This window comes from Rhineura floridana, chromosome 6 (assembly GCF_030035675.1).
Source record: "Rhineura floridana isolate rRhiFlo1 chromosome 6, rRhiFlo1.hap2, whole genome shotgun sequence".
Lineage (NCBI taxonomy): Eukaryota > Metazoa > Chordata > Lepidosauria > Squamata > Rhineuridae > Rhineura > Rhineura floridana.
In genome coordinates, this window is record NC_084485.1 from 76,746,871 (window position 1) to 76,765,174 (window position 18,304).

At 43.1% G+C, this 18,304-nt stretch overlaps 1 protein-coding gene across 2 annotated transcripts in view; it reads left to right on the forward strand.

Annotated features, from left to right (window-relative positions):
* The window catches only part of CACNA1S (calcium voltage-gated channel subunit alpha1 S), a 100,839-nt gene that overhangs the window by 23,756 nt on the left and 58,779 nt on the right, over nucleotides 1-18,304 (forward strand). For both annotated transcript variants that reach the window (XM_061632497.1, XM_061632499.1), the window contains exons 6-17: nucleotides 171-376; nucleotides 2,797-2,900; nucleotides 6,070-6,218; nucleotides 6,474-6,555; nucleotides 6,934-7,094; nucleotides 9,648-9,873; nucleotides 10,975-11,182; nucleotides 11,600-11,720; nucleotides 13,655-13,769; nucleotides 13,906-13,999; nucleotides 16,108-16,177; nucleotides 17,786-17,918. In XM_061632497.1, coding sequence (XP_061488481.1) covers nucleotides 171-376; nucleotides 2,797-2,900; nucleotides 6,070-6,218; nucleotides 6,474-6,555; nucleotides 6,934-7,094; nucleotides 9,648-9,873; nucleotides 10,975-11,182; nucleotides 11,600-11,720; nucleotides 13,655-13,769; nucleotides 13,906-13,999; nucleotides 16,108-16,177; nucleotides 17,786-17,918 — 1,669 coding nt within the window. The remainder of the gene's footprint in view (nucleotides 1-170; nucleotides 377-2,796; nucleotides 2,901-6,069; nucleotides 6,219-6,473; nucleotides 6,556-6,933; nucleotides 7,095-9,647; nucleotides 9,874-10,974; nucleotides 11,183-11,599; nucleotides 11,721-13,654; nucleotides 13,770-13,905; nucleotides 14,000-16,107; nucleotides 16,178-17,785; nucleotides 17,919-18,304) is intronic.

Here is an 18,304-nt window from a genome sequence, read left to right on the forward strand (position 1 = left end):
GTGTTCTTGCATAAACAGGAAGTGGATGCAGATGAGATGCCTGCTGCATCCTCTGAAACTGCTTCAGTTAGAACAGAGGACCGGGGTACATGCTGAAACAGACAGATAAAAGTATGCCCAAGCTATCTTTGCAGAGAGCCTCACATTTATCCCTTTGTTTCTTTCCTCAGATATCATTGCCACTGTGGAAAATGAAAAACCAGCTCCATGTACAAACACAGGCCATGGGCGCCACTGCACTATCCCTGGCTCTGAGTGCAGGGGCAAGTGGCCAGGACCCAACAATGGCATCACCCACTTTGATAACTTTGGGTTTGCAATGCTGACTGTATACCAGTGTATCTCCATGGAGGGGTGGACTGAAGTCCTCTACTGGGTAAGGCTGGGCCTTTTGGTGTGTGGGCCATATTGCAAAAGGATGTAAAGCTATGGACATGCTGTCATAGAATCATAGAATAGTAGAGTTGGAAGGGGCCTATAAGGCCATCGAGTCCAACCTCCCTGCTCAATGACGGATGGCTGCAGCTGCCGCAATAATGCCTCCAGTGTCGGAGAGCCCACTACCTCTCTAGATTATTGTTTCCATTGTTGTATGGCTCTAACAGTTAGGAGGTTTTTCCTGATGTCCAGTCGAAATCTGGCTTCCTGCAACTTAAGCCCATTTTTCCATGTCCTGCATTCTGGGACGATCGAGAAGAGATCCTGGCCCTCCTCTATGTGACAACCTTTCATGTACTTGAAGAGTGCTATCATATCTCCCCTCAGTCTTCTCTTCTCCAGGCTAAACATGCCTAGTTCTTTCAGTCTCTCCTCATAGGGCTTTGTTTCCAGTCCCCTGATCATCTTTGTTGCCCTCTTCTGAACCTGTTCCAGTTTGTCTGCATCCTTCTTGAAGTGCAGAGACCAGAACTGGACGCAGTACTCAAGATGACGCCTAACCAGTGTTGAACAGAGGGGAACTAGTACTTCACGCGATTTGGAAACTATACTTCTGTTAATGCAGCCTAATATAGCATTTGCCTTTTTTGCAGCCACATCACACTGTTGGCTCATATTCAGCTTGTGATCAACGACAATTCCAAGATCCTTCTCACATGTCGTATTGCTGAGCCAAGTATACCCCATCTTATAACTGTGCATTTGGTTTCTTTTTCCTAAGTGTAGAACTTTGCATTTGTCCCTGTTGAATTTCATTCTCTTGTTTTCAGCCCAATGCTCCAGCCTATCAAGATTCCTTTGAATTTTCTTTCTGTCTTCCATGGTATTAGCTGTGCCCCCCAATTTTGTATCATCTTCAAATTTGATAAGCATGCTTTGTACGTCCTCATCCAAGTTGTTAATAAAAATGTTGAAGAGCACTGGGCCCAGGACCAAGCCCTGTGGTACCCCACTTGTTACTTCCACCCAGTTTGAGAAGGAACCATTGATAAGCACTCTTTGAGTGCAATTCTGGAGCCAACTGTGGATCCATCTAATAGTTGTTCCATCCTGCCCACATTTAGCTAGCTAGCTAATCAGAATATCATGGGGCACTTTGTCAAAAGCTTTGCTGAAGTCGAGATATATTATGTCCACAGCATTCCCACAGTCTACAAGGGAGGTTACCCGATCAAAAAATGAGATAAGATTAGTTTGGCAGGATTTGTTCTTCATAAATCCATGTTGGCTCCTAGTAATCACTGCATTGCTTTCAAGGTGCTTACAGATTGGTGCTTTATAATCTGCTCCAGAATTTTTCCAGGGATTGATGTTAGGCTGACTGGTCTGTAGTTTCCCAGTTCCTCCTTCTTGCCCTTTTTGAAGATAGGGACAACATTAGCTCTCCTCCAATCATCCGGCATTTCACCGGTCCTCCATGATTTCGCAAAGATAATAGAGAGCAGTTCTGAGAGTTCTTCAGCCAGTTCCTTCAGTACTCTAGGATGCAGTTTATCGGGCCCTGCCGATTTGAACTCATTCAAAGTGATTAGATATTCCTTGACCATTTGTCTATCCATCTAAAGATCCAATCCTGACTCTTCTACTTCATGTTTCCCAGGAGGGTCATAGGCCCTTTTTTGGGAGAAGACTGAGCCAAAGTAGGAATTGAGGACTTCTGCCTTTTCTTTGTCATCTGTTATCATTTTGCCATCCTCATTGAGTAGCTGTGCCACCATTTCTTTTCTCTGTCTTTTATTATGGACATACCTGAAGAAAGCTTTTTTGTTGCTTTTAGCATCCTTCGCAGCTTATTCTCAGCTTTAGCTGAGATGTTGTTATGTCATCTTCCAGATAGTGAAGTACCCATGGAGCATAGTGCCACTCACTGCATTTTGATACTGTTAACACTGTTGATGCTGTTCTTCCAGTGAACTGGTCATCCCAGAGGAAGAGCATTCCCCTAGTTAGGGCATCAGTCTGCACAGGCTATACATCAAGTTGCAGCAGTTAATTAAGGTGTGGGCTCCTACTCCAATAGCCCCCCAAAGTATAAGACTTTTTAAACTTCAGAGACTTTCACTTTGTGCAAGCAACATGTCTACCTCTGAAATCAGCAGTCACTTGAACAAGAAATAACTTGTCAAAGCAGATATTGCAGGAAATCTAGGAAGGGTTCAGGTCCTCACCTTTAGCAGTCAATTACCCACCAGGTCTCCCAGTGTTTTAGGGGGAAAGAAGGTCTGATGAATGAGGTAGGATATACACCCACCTTTGTCTTAGCTGTCTCCCAGGCCCCAGAATAAACTCTTTCACCTAGAGATTAGAAGATTTCCAGAGTGCCTTGTAAATCATTATCACATTTCTATTCTGCCTTAGGTAAATGATGCCATTGGGAATGAATGGCCTTGGATCTACTTCGTCAGCCTCATCTTACTTGGGTCATTTTTTATCCTTAATCTGATCCTGGGTGTGCTCAGTGGGTAAGCAGCTCTGAGTATGTGATATAATGATGATGATGATGATGATTTATTAAATGTATATCCTGCCCTTCCTCCTAGTAGGAGCCCAGAGTGGCAAACAAAAACACTAAAAACTCTCTATAACGTCTTAAAAAAACAGACTAAAATATATTAAAACAAAACATCTTTAAAAATGTATTAAAAACTTATATAAAAACATTTTTAAAAAACCTTTTAAAAAGTCTTTAAAAGCAATTCCAACACAGATGCAGACTGGGATAAGTTTTCTACTTAAAAGGGTTTCTACTTGAAAGAGGAAGGTCTAGTAGGGGCAAAAAAGATAACAGAGATGGTGCCTATCTAATATTGGTGCCTGTATGCTAGCTACTCATGGGAGTCTGCTCTGAATGTGACTTAAAATTGTTAAGTCCTTAGAGGAGGGAATGGTCTTGGGATCTTCTTTATGGTGCTAAAATAAAACATGAAAGCTTTGTTTCCTTCCCCCATATCCCAGTATCTCAGTTTGTCATTGCTGGCCTTGATAGTACAATAGAATACCAGTGCCACAAAGGGCTCTCAACCACATCATAGGCATATGAGCACATCTTGTGATTCAGCACGGATAGAGTGAACTCAAGCAAAGGCATGCTGTTCTGCTTTCAATATCTTGGATTGGCTGGGATACTTGGCAAGTTACGATGCTGCACTGGCAAAGCAGATCTTACCTACTTGAGCAGCATTCCCTAACTCTGGGTCAGAGCTTGGAAAAGTTACTTTTTTGAACTACAACTCCCATCAGCCCTAGGCAACATGGCCACTGGATTAGGTTGATGGGAACTGTAGTTCAAAAAAGTAACTTTTCCAAGCTCTGCTCTGGGTCCTCATATATTGTTGAACTGCAGCTCCTATAATCCCTGAGTATTAACCATGCTGGCTGGAGATGATGGGGATTGTAGTTCAACAAGATGTTCAGACTCAAGGTTGCACTTGAGCTTACACAACTATTTGCCAGGGAATCATCTCATAGGATGGGCCCATTCATTTCTTCTCCATCTCATTTTTCTTATCTATTATCTATTACCTGCCAATAAATAATATGATAATCAAATTAAGTACTTCCTCTGACTGAAGGCAGATGATTCAGGGTTTGATATGAAGCTCCAGACCCAAAGATCTGTTCTCCTCAAAGGCTTGGATTTGGAGCAGAAAACACCAGCTGTTGGGGGAGGGGAATCTGAAAAACAAACTTGCTAACACAATGATATCAGTAGTACAGATGAACTCTGGGAATGACTGCATTGTGTCTGCTCAGTCTCATTCTACCAAACTCTTCTGTGGAGGTGAGGACAGCCTGCTTCATCCCTAACTCTAGGCTCTTAAAGCCCCCAGTAGCACTCTGTGACTACTTTAGGGAATACTTCATGGATAAAATCACTTCCTGTATCAATTTAGACCTGGTGCTAAAAGCATTTTCAAATACTATGGCTGTGTTCACAAATCATGTTAAACCACATGTGAATGAGCAGCTTGCCGGTGTACATTGCTCCTTCCCCACTTCTGGCTGCATTGCACTGGAAGCAACAAACCACAAACCATGAGTGATAAGAACCAAGACTTGGCAACTATCTGTGGTTGTACTAGCAAGAAACGAACTATGGATCTGGGCAACATGACAAGACAAGGCTTGTGGTTTGTTGCCCCAGCGTAGTGCTGCCAGGAGCAGTCAAGCAGGGACTTTAGAACGGCATGCACCAGGATGCTGCTAATTCATGTTAAACCATAGTTTAATACAGAGCTTGGAAGTAACTAGTTACAAGTAACGAATTACTTGTAATTCATTACTTTTTTTGAGTAACAAATGGGTAATTCCTTTACATTTTGATTGTAATAGAACTAGGTGTAATTTTACTACTTTTGTCGAGCAATTATAACGTTTCCAGAATTACTTTTGGGCATTACTTGGTGGGGGGAGCAGGGAGAAGTCTTCTGCACCTCTGATTTGTGGATGAAGATCATGTGCCTCAAACTGGGCTTCTGTGCAGTGTCACTCTTTCCTCATGCTCTGTGGATGGATAGGAGGCGATGAGGGAGGAGGCGGAAAGTGAGATGGGGTGGAGTGGAGAAAACAATTATTTAAAAAAACAGATAGTGGTGGTGAAGAATGGAGTGGAGCTACTAGCCATGATGGCTGTGCTCTGCCACCCTAGTCAGAGGCAGCATGCTTCTGAAAACCAGTTGCTGGAAGCCTCAGGAGGGGAGAGTGTTCTTGCACTCGGGTCCTGCTTGCAGGCTTCCTCCAGGCACCTGGTTGGCCACTGTGAGAACAGGATGCTGGACTAGATGGGCCACTGGCCTGATCCAGCAGGCTCTTCTTATGTTCTTATGGAGGGAAAAAGGATCCGAAGGTCAAGAACATGGATAAAGGAGGAGAAGCAGGCAGCAGCAGAATGGAGTTAAAGAACTGTGGAGGTGAAAGATGACTGTGTGTGTTTGCTTGAGTGAGTGTTCCTTAGTTGGTGGCAGGGCAGGGTCTGGGAGATGGTTAAATGAGAGAGATTGTGCTGGCTGGCTGAGTGGGGGGGGGGTTGCACTTGGTTTGATGTGCAAATATCTGAGTAGTGGTCTCAGCCTCCCTCCCCACCACCCTTACCAGTGGAGAGACTACCATTGCTATCTTATGAATAAAAATAATTATTCTACTACCTCTGTATGTGTTTATTTTTAATGTTGTTTTAGGCTACTTAGATGTGCAGCAGCCAAGGCCAGCACCTTGTAGGTGTTTTTTTTAAGTAACTGAAATGTAATTGTAGTGATTACTTTGAAGGAAAAGAAAAGTAATCAGTTACTTTCAGAGCAATTGTAATTGTAACGGTAATTACGACTTTTTTGGGCCGTGTAACTGTAATTTATTACTTTTTAAAAGTAATCTTCCAAGCTCTGGTTTAATATTAAAACTATGGTTTAACATGACATGCAAACCAGGCCATTGTCTTAGTAATCCTTTTCAACCCTCACTTTGCAAAGTAGGACACTTTTATTACATCCAGATTGTAGAAAGTGTGTGTGTTTAAAGCAGAAAGCTAGTAGCTTGCCTGAAATCATGCAGCCGCAACTGAGCAAGACCTGAACTGGGGATCAGCTGCCTGGCCTGTCATTATGCGATATAAGTTCTCATCTGAGTTTATTTCAGGGAGTTCTCCAAAGAGCGCGAGAAAGCCAAATCACGGGGTACCTTCCAGAAACTGAGGGAGAAGCAGCAACTGGAGGAAGACATGAAAGGCTACATGGACTGGATCATCCATGCAGAAGTCATGGATAGTGACCGGACACGTGGGGAAGGTACTAAACTTGTGTTATTGTTGTTTTGGTTGTTCTTAGATATTATATTGCCTAGAATCAATGGCTGAGAGCACTGCTTGCTGCGAGATGTAGTTAGTCTGAGAGGACAAGAAGCGAAAAAGACCAGGAAGTGGGAAGGGAGGAGAACTGCCTGGGCCTAGACAGCATTTGATGCGTCTAGTTTTGTAAACAGCCTGTAGCTGTGCCTCAGGTGCCAAACACAACAGGCTTCTTACCTTTCTTCATCTTCCACAGGAATGATGCCATCAGACGACGGTGGCTCAGAGACAGAGAGCCTATATGAGATTGAGGGCATGAATAAATGGATTTTGTTCTTGTAAGTAGCATGCATATCATTCATACCTGTCCAAACACGTTCATGTTCTGCTGTAGTACAAGAGTGCACAACTCAAATCTCACCCTGAGTTCCATTTTTACATCTTTTTTTCAAATATATTTTTCCATATTTTTTATGTGTGGAAATGTTTTTTTCATTTCTTAAAAAGATTTCAAAACCTTTTCCATTCTTTAATCACTCTCCTTCTCTCTGGATTCCATGACATACTTCCTTTTCTCTTTCTGCTCCATTACAGGCCTTTGAGTCCCACTCTTGTGGGGTTCTGAAGCCTTTTCAGGGGCTTCGTCCTCCAGGCTGGCTAGGGGATTGATCTGCCACCATCCTGGTTTTAACTCTCTTTGCTTCCTTTTTCTTTAGCCGGCACTGGCGGCGATGGAACCGTCTTTTTCGCAGGAAATGCCGGGAAGTGGTTAAGTCCAGGTTTTTCTATTGGTTCGTGATACTGATTATTGCCTTGAACACCCTGTCAGTAGCCTCTGAGCATCATGGACAATCTGAATGGCTAACCCACGTCCAAGGTGAGCTGGGCGCTCTATTTCTGGGAACTTCCCAGATTCAGTTAACAAGGTGTGGGGCTGTGATGTTGTCAATCCTAAACTTCCTTACTTTATCCTATAATGAGCTTTTCTTCTCAGTAGCCTAGCCCCATCTCAACCCCATCCCAAACATATCTCCATACCAATATAATTCCTGCTCCATCTTCCACTGTGGTCCATTCAGTTTTCCCTTTCACTGTTGCCTTTCACCCCTTAGAACCAGCCGCTTACTTTATGCTTAGCACTAAACTATGTTGCATGCAGTTGCTTCTTGACCATAGCTTTTTTAAAAATGGAAAAGCAGCCTTGGAGGCTACTGTGAGACATGGAAGAGCAGCCAGAAGGGGTGACTTTGCTTAATCCTTTTCCTACCTGCCATTTATCCACTCAGAGACCATAGAATCATAGAATAGTAGAGTTGGAAGGGACCTATAAGGCCATCAAGTCCAACCTCCTGCTCAATGCAGGAATCCAAATCAAAGCATTCCTGACAGATGGCTGCAGCTGCCTCTTGAATGCCTCCAGTGTCGGAGAGCCCACTACCTCTCTAGTAATTGGTTCCATTGTCGTATGGCTGTAACAGTTAGGAGGTTTTTCCTGATATCCAGTTGAAATCTGGCTTCCTGCAACTTGAGCCCATTATTCCGTGTCCTGCATTCTGGGACGATCGAGAAGAGATCCTGGCCCTCCCCTGTGTGACAACCTTTCATGTACTTGAAGAGTGCTATCATATCTCCCCTCAGTCTTCTTTTCTCCAGGCTAAACATGCCCAGTTCTTTCAGATTCTCCTCATAGGGCTTTGTTTCCAGTCCCCTGATCATCTTTGTTGCCCTCCTCTGAACCTGTTCCAGTTTGTCTGCATCCTTCTTGAAGTGCAGAGACCAGAACTGGACGCAGTACTCAAGATGAGGCCTAAACAGTGCTGAACAGAGGGGAACTAGTACTTCACGCGATTTGGAAACTATACTTCTGTTAATGCAGCCTAATATACCATTTACCTTTTTTGCAGCCACATCACACTGTTGATTCATATTCAGCTTGTGATCAATGACAATTCCAAGATCCTTCTCACGTGTCGTACTGCTGAGCCAAGTATCCCCCATCTTATAACTGTGCATTTGGTTCCCCCCCCAGTGTAGAACTTTGCATTTATCCCTGTTGAATTTCATTCTCTTGTTTTCAGCACAATGCTCTAGCCTATCAAGATTCCTTTGAATTTTCTTTCTGTCTTCCATGGTATTAGCTGTGCCCCCCCCATTTTGTATCATCTGCAAATTTGATAAGCATGTTCTATACCTCCTCATCCAAGTCGTTAATAAAAATGTTGAAGAGCACTGGGCCCAGGACTGAGCCCTGTGGTACCCCAATCGTTACTTCCGCCCAGTTTGAGAAGGAACCATTGATAAGCACTCTTTGAGTATGATTCTGGAGCCAACTGTGGATCCACCTGATAGTTGTTCCATCCAGCCCACATTTAACTAGCTTGCTAATCAGAATATCATGGGGCACTTTGTCAAAAGCTTTGCTGAACTCAAGATATATTATGTCCTCAGCATTCCCACAGTCTACAAGGGAGGATACCCGATCAAAAAACTAGATGAGATTAGTTTGGCAGGATTTGTTCTTCATAAATCCATGTTGGCTCCTAGTAATCACTGCATTGTTTTCAAGTTTACAGACTGACTGCTTTATAATCTGCTCCAGAATTTTTCCAGGGATTGATGTTAGGCTGACTGGTCTGTAGTTTCCCGTTTCCTCCTTCTTGCCCTTTTTGAAGATAGGGACAACATTAACTCTTCTCCAGTCATCCGGCACTTCACCGGTCCTCCATGATTTCGCAAAGTTAGAGAGCGGTCCTGAGAGTTCTTCAGCCAGTTCCTTCAATACTCTAGGATGCAATTTATGGGGAGCCTGCATATTTCCCAAAAAAACAGCCATGGAACACTTTTGAACTGACTAATGGCAGGAAGGGAAAGAATTAAGCAGCACATCTCTCCAACACTCTTTCAGGGAAAAGGCACTTAGCTAAGTGGCAGAGCAGATGTTTTTCATGCAAAAGGTCCCAGGTTCAGTCTCTGGCATCTTCAGGTAGGTCTGGGAAAGACTCCTTCCTGAAAACCCTGGAGAGTCACTGGTAATCAGAGTCAATCATACTGAGCTAGATGGACCAATGGTCTGATCCTGAATAAGGCAGCTTTCTATCTTCCTATTCTATATGGCAGCCTCTGCTTTTCAGTGTAAAAAAAAAATAACAGTCGGGGGAAAACATACACCTGCTATGTGTAACAGCTGGTTTGGTTCTTGCATGTGCTCTTAATGGCTGCTGTTAACTGGGGGCTGGAAGTGGAAGTGATGTTTCCCAGCAGAGAGGAGAGCTGGGTAGGGTGAAATAACTCTTCCCCACCCACCTCTCTCTCTCTCTCTCTCTCTCTCTCTCTCTCTCTCTCTCTCTCTCGGAATTGGGCTCTTGCATAGCCCTTCCTGGTTAGAGGAGATCTGATGCATTCATGACCAGTCAGGCTTTTCTACTTATAGATATTGCCAACCGAGTGCTTCTGGCTCTATTCACGGTAGAGATGATTCTGAAGATGTATGCCCTGGGCCTTCGTCAGTACTTCATGTCCCTCTTCAACCGCTTTGATTGCCTTGTGGTGTGCATTGGCATCCTAGAGATCATACTGGTGGAATTTACCTCCATGACTCCCCTGGGCATCTCTGTTTTGCGGTGCATTCGCCTGCTGAGGATTTTCAAGATAACTAAGTGAGTATGCCATCTCTTCCAACCATTCCTCATAGGATTTGGTTTCCAGACCCCTTGCCATCCTGGTGAGAGGCAGTATGCTTGTAAGCCTAACAGAAGCATCCAGCTAGCTGCTTTTGGAAACATAATGCTGGACTAGATGGACTTTTGATCCCATTTGGCAGAACTCCTGTGAATTCATTTGGTTGCCATAATGTTGTGTGGCTACCTGCCTCAAGTCCATCATACAAAAACAAAGTAAAGAGTGCATGCGATTTCATCTCGTGGTGTTTCTGAGACTGAACAAATTGTTTAAATTCACCATTCATCTGTAGTGGAGAGTAGTGGTTTGTCAAAAGCAGTTAAACTTTTCCTTGGCTGAACTGTGATGTTTGAAGATGGCTCCTCTAGCCACAAGTCCTAAGAACTAGTCATGAGTCCATGCAAGACTCCAGGAGGTACCAGGCTAGATTAGACGGAAGAATAGATGATGGAGCCATCCAGGCAGCAGCACAGCATAGTGACTGTCCTGCAAATATAGCAGAGCTTGGAAAAGTTACTTTTTTGAACTACAACTCCCATCAGCCCCAGCCAGCATGGCCACTGGATTGGGCTAATGGGAGTTGTAGTTCAAAAAAGTAACTTTTCCAAGCTCTGAAATATAGCCAACTGTATGTTTCTTATACAGATTGATTTTATATTGTTTTAATGTTTTAATTGGTATTGTTTTAATTTTTTTTACTTTAATTCTTATATTGATAGTTTGATTTTATATTTGGCATGCTTCATCTGGCATCACTTCTTTGATAAGGAGCAGGTGCAAAAAGTTAATAAATAAATAGTGGTTGCTGCCATCTTAGATGTGGCTGCACATGCTTAACTGTATTCAAGATGGCAGCCATCATATTAAAACTACTTTCTATTTGTGTTAACAAAACAGCATCTTACTTAATAGTAATATATTCATTAGGATTGAGAAAATAGTAGCAGGCAATTCATATTCTCTGTCTTTAACTAGTAGACTGTACTTCACAGGTTAGCTCGCAGATATGCATGCATCTCAGCATCTTGATATAGATGGAACATCTCTCTCTCTCTCTCTCTCTCTCTCTCTCTCTCTAGGTATTGGACCTCTCTGAACAACTTAGTGGCATCTCTGCTGAACTCAGTGCGCTCCATTGCCTCCCTCCTCACCCTCCTCTTCCTCTTCATTGTCATCTTTGCCCTGTTAGGGATGCAGCTTTTTGGAGGGAGGTTTGACTTTGATGATGTAGTGATACGACGTAGCACCTTTGATAACTTCCCCCAGGCTCTCATCAGTGTCTTCCAGGTACAACTTGTGGGGTGAAGTTAAGGACAGGATTTTGTAGGTAATTATTCTCATATTCTTTACTAAGTTCTAGCAGAAAATGGGTGAGCAACAGATAAACAGAAGCTGTGAATTCTGGAATATTTTATGAGCTTTGGGAATGCATAGACTTTTTGGAACTGCAAGGCCTGAGAAAAGAGTCTTTCTTAGGCCTTCAAACCCCAAAGAGAACCTAATACAGCCTTCCCCAACCTGTTGTTTTCCAGATGTTGTTGAACAACAACTCTCATCATTCCTAAACATTGGCCATGCTGGTTGGGGCTAATGAGAATTATAGTCCAAAACATTCTGAGGACACCAGGCTGGGGAAGGCTTGTCTAATGCAGTGGATCTGCTCAGGACATCCTATTTCTTCTAAAATCTCTTGTCTCCTCCTAGGTTCTGACTGGAGAAGACTGGACTTCTATCATGTACAATGGGATAATGGCTTATGGAGGGCCAACTTATCCTGGTATGCTGGTTTGCATTTACTTCATTATTCTTTTTGTCTGTGGAAACTGTATCCTTTCTGTGATCCATTATGTGGATGAAATCCTTTATTAATACAGTTAGGTAAAAACTCTTCTTTGCTGATTCCTCATGTATTCATTTTGCAACATCACCATAAGATGTAATGCTAGTATTGGCTAGCTCATTCTGTAATGAATCCTAATAATGCTGAACTGGAAAGAATGGGATCTCATGCCTCACAATATGGGCTAACCACCTGGAGCAGCTGGTATGGTGTGATGGTGCCATGAAGCTGTCCTCCCACCAGCAGCATCGCTGCCATTTGCCAGGGTGGGGATGGTGCAGGGGTATAAAGAGGTCAGGGCCTGCCCTGACCCCATCCTGGTAAGCACATGTGATGCCGCTGCTGAGAGGCCAGCTCTGTGGTGCTGCCCCCATCCTGCTGGTTGCTCCTGCTGACCACTGATGTAGACAGGAGAGGAAAAGTTAGATGTTCCCGGAAGGGTGTTTTGCTTTCTTTTTCTATGTATGAAAATTGGACTGTGCATCATACAAGTTAGGGGTCTGATCTGGTGGCAGGATGTGCAGCTCAGTGGGAAATATGTGTAGCATGTCAGTTGATGGAACTGAGTATAGTACAGTATATTCACTGCAAGGTGGCATTTAGATAAGAAAGATCACCATCACAACATGATCATGTCTCAGAACAGCTAATACCTGCCTAATCTGGTTCTTCACACTAAACTCGTTCACTCATAATGCTAAGCCAAACCATGGCTAAGCATGCATGAGCAAATGTTTGGGTCCCAGCGAGGATATCACAGCCATTCTGCTCCTCCTTTGGTTGTTCTGCTGCTGTGCTGGACTGAGCTGAGCTAAGCCATGGTTTGACTTAGTGTGCTATCTGAACCCAGGCTTATGGTTTAGCTCTCCAAGATAAACTGTGAGCTGTAAACCTTGAGGGCAAACCTAGGTTACAGCTTGTAGTTTGCCCGGAGAGAGCTAAACATGAGCCCAGGTTTAGATAACTACACTAAGCCAAATCACAGGATGATCTCCAGCAGCAACAGGTTGAGGAAGAGCAAAGTGGCTGTGACCCCCTCTTTGGAGCCTGCACATTTGCTCATTTGCACTAACCCATAGTTTGGCTTAGCATTATATGTGAACCGGGTCACTGACTAGCTGAATGTTGCCCCTCTCCTCCACTCACATATGTATGCATATGTGCACCCACAAATCTAGGATGGCATCTCTGATTTCATTCAAAGTGATGAAGAATGAAATAAATAATAAATTAGAATTGATGTAAACTACAACATTTTTTTAAAAAAACTGAGCTGGATTTATTGATTGTTTCGAATCATAAGATCTGCCATATCATGCCAAGATAGTGTCATCCTCACAGAGAATTAAAAGGCACTTGGCTATAGTCATTAGAGTCTAAAGGTTACAGCAGGTTGCAACAGCCCATACTAGTAGTACAGCTGAATGCATAGCCCTTCCTTCCAAATGGCATTGCAATTAGCATAATCTCAGTTGCTGAACAGAATTCCCAGTCATTCTGCATGGCAAGTTTGAAAAGAGTCAGATGAGCACCCAGTACTTTTTTTACACCACAGTCCACATATGCTGGTGTCAGCATTTTAAGCCAGTCCTTTGTCCATCCACACTGTCGACTGGAGTGAGCATGTGGCTATGAGTACCAGTGGCAGCTATACAATCTGCACATCAGGATCCTAATGCCTTTTTCTGGCATTAGGAAAAATCACTCTGCCTCTTCCAGGTTCCCATTTATTCTGTCTGCTTCCTACACTTTTCATTTTGTGCTAATCTGCCAAACTGAATGGTGTGGGAAGCTGCAGTTAATACACCCCACCCTATTATTGGGATTATTAGCCTAAGAATAATAGCTCTCGATTCTTCAGTTCTATATTATCTAAACTTGAACCGTAAAATTCCTTAGCCTTGCTCCCAACAATCCAGATATCTTGCTCAATGTTTTCTTGGCCATTGCTGTGGACAATCTTGCTGAGGCTGAAACTTTGACCTCTGCTCAGAAAGCCAAAGACGAAGAGAAGAAAAGAAAGAAAATGGCCCGGTCAGTTCTGCCTCCCGGGGGCCATGACACTAACTACCTCTGGGCTCTCATCTGGGAGCCGATATGGTGTCTGACTCACTGTTAAGATTCCCCCCCCAAGCATTCTCCTCTTGCTTTTGTTGCTTCTTACCTCTAGAGGTTACCCTGAGAAATCAGAAGATGAAAAACAGTTGCTAGCTAAGAAGCTGGAACAGAAAGCCAAGGGAGAAGGAATCCCCACCACAGCCAAGGTCAGCCACATGGGTGAAAGCTTCTGGTGCCTTGTGTTGTTTGATTTATTTAGGTATTTATATCCCACTTTTCAAGACAAAAAAGCCTTCACAGAGTAGCCAACAATGCTATAAATAGAATAAAATACAAAAATATAACCATTGGTGTTAGAGTGTATACATCTTGTTTAGTGATGCTATATCATCTTACTGAGGGCTCATCCAGACGACTGCAAAATGTGTGACACGCCCGCTATGTGTGTTCATTATTTTTCTGTTGTCCAAATGACATCTTGCACTGTTACGCATTTTCGCAGGTTAAATCCGCTCCTTGCAAAAATGCGATTTGCTGTTTAAAATCAGGAATCATCCGCTGTGCCTTCAGGAGTTAGGATGCAATACCGTGGACTTTACAGCAATCATCACAATGGTGGGGTGTTGGGAGGGGTCTGCAACTACTGTGCAGATGCATTTAATATTTTGCCAGCCTGCAAACTGGGTGGCCGCTCTGGGTGAGATCTGCAATGCACAGCAAGCGAGAAAGGGGGAGAGTCGGTTTCAGCCTGCCTCGGAAAGCTTTGTCAATTTCATTCTACTTGCTGGGTTTTTTGCTTCAAATCAGAAAAGCATACATTCCTTTAAGTGTAATATCAGCAAATACAAACAAGGAAAGGGCTTCTGATCAGTTTCAAGCCTGCTCCTGAAAGTTTTGTCGATTTCATTCTCCCTGGGAAGGAAAGGGAGAAGGGTGTGTGTGACACATTTCTTGCTTTTTTGGAGAAATAAGTGCAATTGCCAGTGTGTGTATCTCCTTAAATATCAATAAAGGCAGAAAAGCATACATTCATTTAAGCATAATATCGCAAATACATACAAGGCAGGCGTGAAACCGACCAGCAGCCTTTTCTTCCCAGGCGAGAACTCCTTTACAGCCATATTGTGCTTTGTTGCAAAGGGGGAGAGGAGCATACGTCATTTTTTTGCTGACCAATTGGTTGATAGGGGGAGGTTTTAGAGGCGGAGCTTGGAAAAAGTGAAAAGAATGTAGGGGTCTTACCGCTGTGGGTGTGGGTGCAAAAAAGCATTTTTTTTAATTGAGAAAGAGCGAACTAAAAGGCAAAGTGAGGACTATCAGATGACAAACTGAATATGGAAACCGTGGATTATCCCGCTCTGTTTGGATAAGCCCTGAAATGTGCACAGCACAATTTCTGACACAGTAAATATAACCTTAGTATTCACATAATGCAAGTTCTATAGACAACTTAAACCAAATGATCCCTCCAGACTGACAGCTGAAAAAATAGAGGTCTGAGTTGTTACACTGCTTGTTCTGTTTGTCCTTAATGAAAAATGAAAAAAAAGTATAAATAGAATTTTAAAACAGTAAAAATCCGATAAGAACAAACAATACAATAAAAGAGTATAGGAATCTCTGTAACAAGTGCATGGGCACTTCTTCCACCCCTGATGTTCTCCAGTGCCTTACAGGAGCTCCATAAGTATAATCATTCAGATTTGTGAACACTGTTCTGAATTGCTCCCAGTTATCACAAACTCTTCTTGGTTACTGAACATGATGAGAGCAAGCATTCTCCAAAAAGCACTCATGTCATCTGTTTCCAAATTGTCCAGGACATTCTTCTGGCAGTTTCTGGTCTCAATGGAAATGGGGCTAGACAAATTCCATATTCATAACGAAAAACAGCTTGATTAAACAAAACATACTGTAGCCTAAAAACAGTTCTTCACACAACAGGACCATGAGAGCCACCTCACATGCTGGATATTTTTCCCACTGAAACTGTTCCATATAAGACCATACATGTAAGTGTTTCACGTTTGGCCATGGCTTCCTAGGAGATGTAAACACAGCAAATTACATATCCAATTATCATGTTTGTTCCACACATGTACACACAAGCGTTCTCCATGCAGGATATGCATAGTGTGTGAAATGGCCCTGTGTGTCATTTCTACTGTGTACCTGTTCTTTTCTTGCTCATTGGCAAGCCCCTTTTCTTCCTTGCCCTAGGTTCTCATTCTGCAGCCCTCTCCATCGTAATGTTGGTGTGAGAGGACAAAGCTGCACCACTGAGCTTTATTTCATGTTTCTTTCCTCTGTTCAGTTGAAAGTGGATGAGTTTGAATCAAATGTCAACGAGATCAAGGACCCTTATCCCTCTGCTGACTTCCCAGGTAAGGAAGGTTTGGCTAAGTTTGTCTCTTTTCTTCAGGCATTAAGAGAAGAGAGTTCTGGGTTGAACTGTCTTGCACTGTTTGGGGATGATGAGACACTTTAGATGTGTTCTTTCTCATGCTCATACCTCGGCTTAATAATGAGTTGAAGTATGAATGAGACTTTTGACTGTCACGCAGCCCCTTTGCTCATCTCAGAAGTCAGTAAACAAATCAGGAGGTTTATTAACTATATTAACTATAGTTGCCCATTTCATTCAAAGCAGGGAACTGCAGTTAACTTCAGAACAAGCCAGGATATGAAGCTGTGGTTTGAAGTTGGCTTACTGTCTTAGCTTGTTCTGAAGTTAACTATCATTTCCCAGTTTGGATGAAAGGGAAAACTGTTTGCTTTCTGGCTTGCACAAAGAGTGGAGCAAAGAGGCAAAGCTGCCATGCTTCGTGGGTGCAAGAGAAAAAGGGAATAGGTCTGGGTTCTGTAACTTGGAGCTTTTCTTCTTACCCACTGGCTGCATTCAATCAAAACAAAGGCTCTTAGGGCCAAACTAGATGGTGACATTAAATATGCATAAACATTTAGTGTGCTTGATTTTTGTTCTTTAAATAGAGCACCGAGGAGAGCAATTTATTTCTTTATACTTGCCCTTCACCACAAGGTCCAAGGGTGGGTTACAACAATATAATCATACAATTATAAAATCAAGTAAAACAGTTCCAAACAAAAAACAATAGAGATGGTCCCACAAAACAAAATACCTTAAATGTCAAATGCCAGGGTAAAGAGATGTGTCTTCAGCAAATGGTGGAGGCTGTACCATGAAGATGCTAGATGCACTTTTGTGGGGGAGATACTTCCACAATTTATTGGCTGCCACAGAGAAAGCTTTCTCCCAGGCTTCCATTCACTGCACTTCTGAAGATGGTGTAACTACTGAGAGCTCACTCTGCCCATCTTAACACCATAGGGGGAGAGAGAGACCCTTTCTTCCCCACACCATGATCCTAATGAAAATTGCCCCTTGCCCAGATGGAATATGGCCTGGAGGGGACACTTCCACTGCTAGTGCCATGAAAGCTTCCCTCCCAGGGTGACAAGCAGCTGGGGAGGGACATGGTTTCATTGGGATCATGGAAGGGGTTAAAGCCTCTTTCAATGCACACCACAGTGCCAGTCATTCCTCTCCCCCAATTTAAATAACAATATAAGGAACATAAATCAGGCACATTAAATGCTTTAATTAATTTAACTTTTGGCCCCCATTAGCTGTAATTTGGGAACGAAACCATTGACTATACAAGCTGAGAATCTCGCCAAGTGAGGGAGCAATAATTTTGAAGTTAAGGGTTATGCACAAAGGGCAAAGTCCAGAACAAAAACTGAATGAAAGCAAGGGAAGGTGTTTGTATCATTATCCAGGGATGTGTGCTGCCATGGCAAGAAGTGTTCATGAATCCTGCTACACGAATTTGTTACAGCACTGAACATGGCAGCATTGGTTACTACTATGAAATTTAGGGGAGGTTCTGGGTCTGGAGTGTCTGTGAACTAACATTTAGTGGGAAAACTTATGCAGAAAGCTTTTCAGTGACTGACTCTGTGCCCTGCAGGTGACGATGAAGAAGATGAGCCTGAAATCCCACTGAGTCCTAGGCCACGTCCCCTAGCAGAGCTGCAGTTAAAGGAGAAGGCAGTGCCCATGCCCGAGGCCAGTGCATTCTTCATCTTTAGCCCAACCAACAAGTAGGTCCTGTTGCTTCCTCTCTCTCTCTTTTTCTCTCTTTCTCTTATCTAGGCATGTGACAGGTTTCTGGCTATAAACTCAGTTATAAGGGAGATCTAAGAGGGAGTATATTTGACCAGGACTGCTTAACCTCAGAGAAGGAATTGGTATAGGCTGGTGCCTTCAGACCAGCCTCTTGGTCTTCAAACTTTCCCTGAATGGTTATCAAATCATCTAGTTGAACCTGTGTTTTTGTGGGTTCTTGGATGGCCCAGTCCAAGGCATTATTAAAGGAATTGCTATCTTACAGTCCTTCCACTGTCCACAGTGTAAAAGTAAACACAGCAGTAAAAGTGCTGCCGTGTGACAGTGGAAGGACTGTAAGATAGCAATTGCTTTAATAATG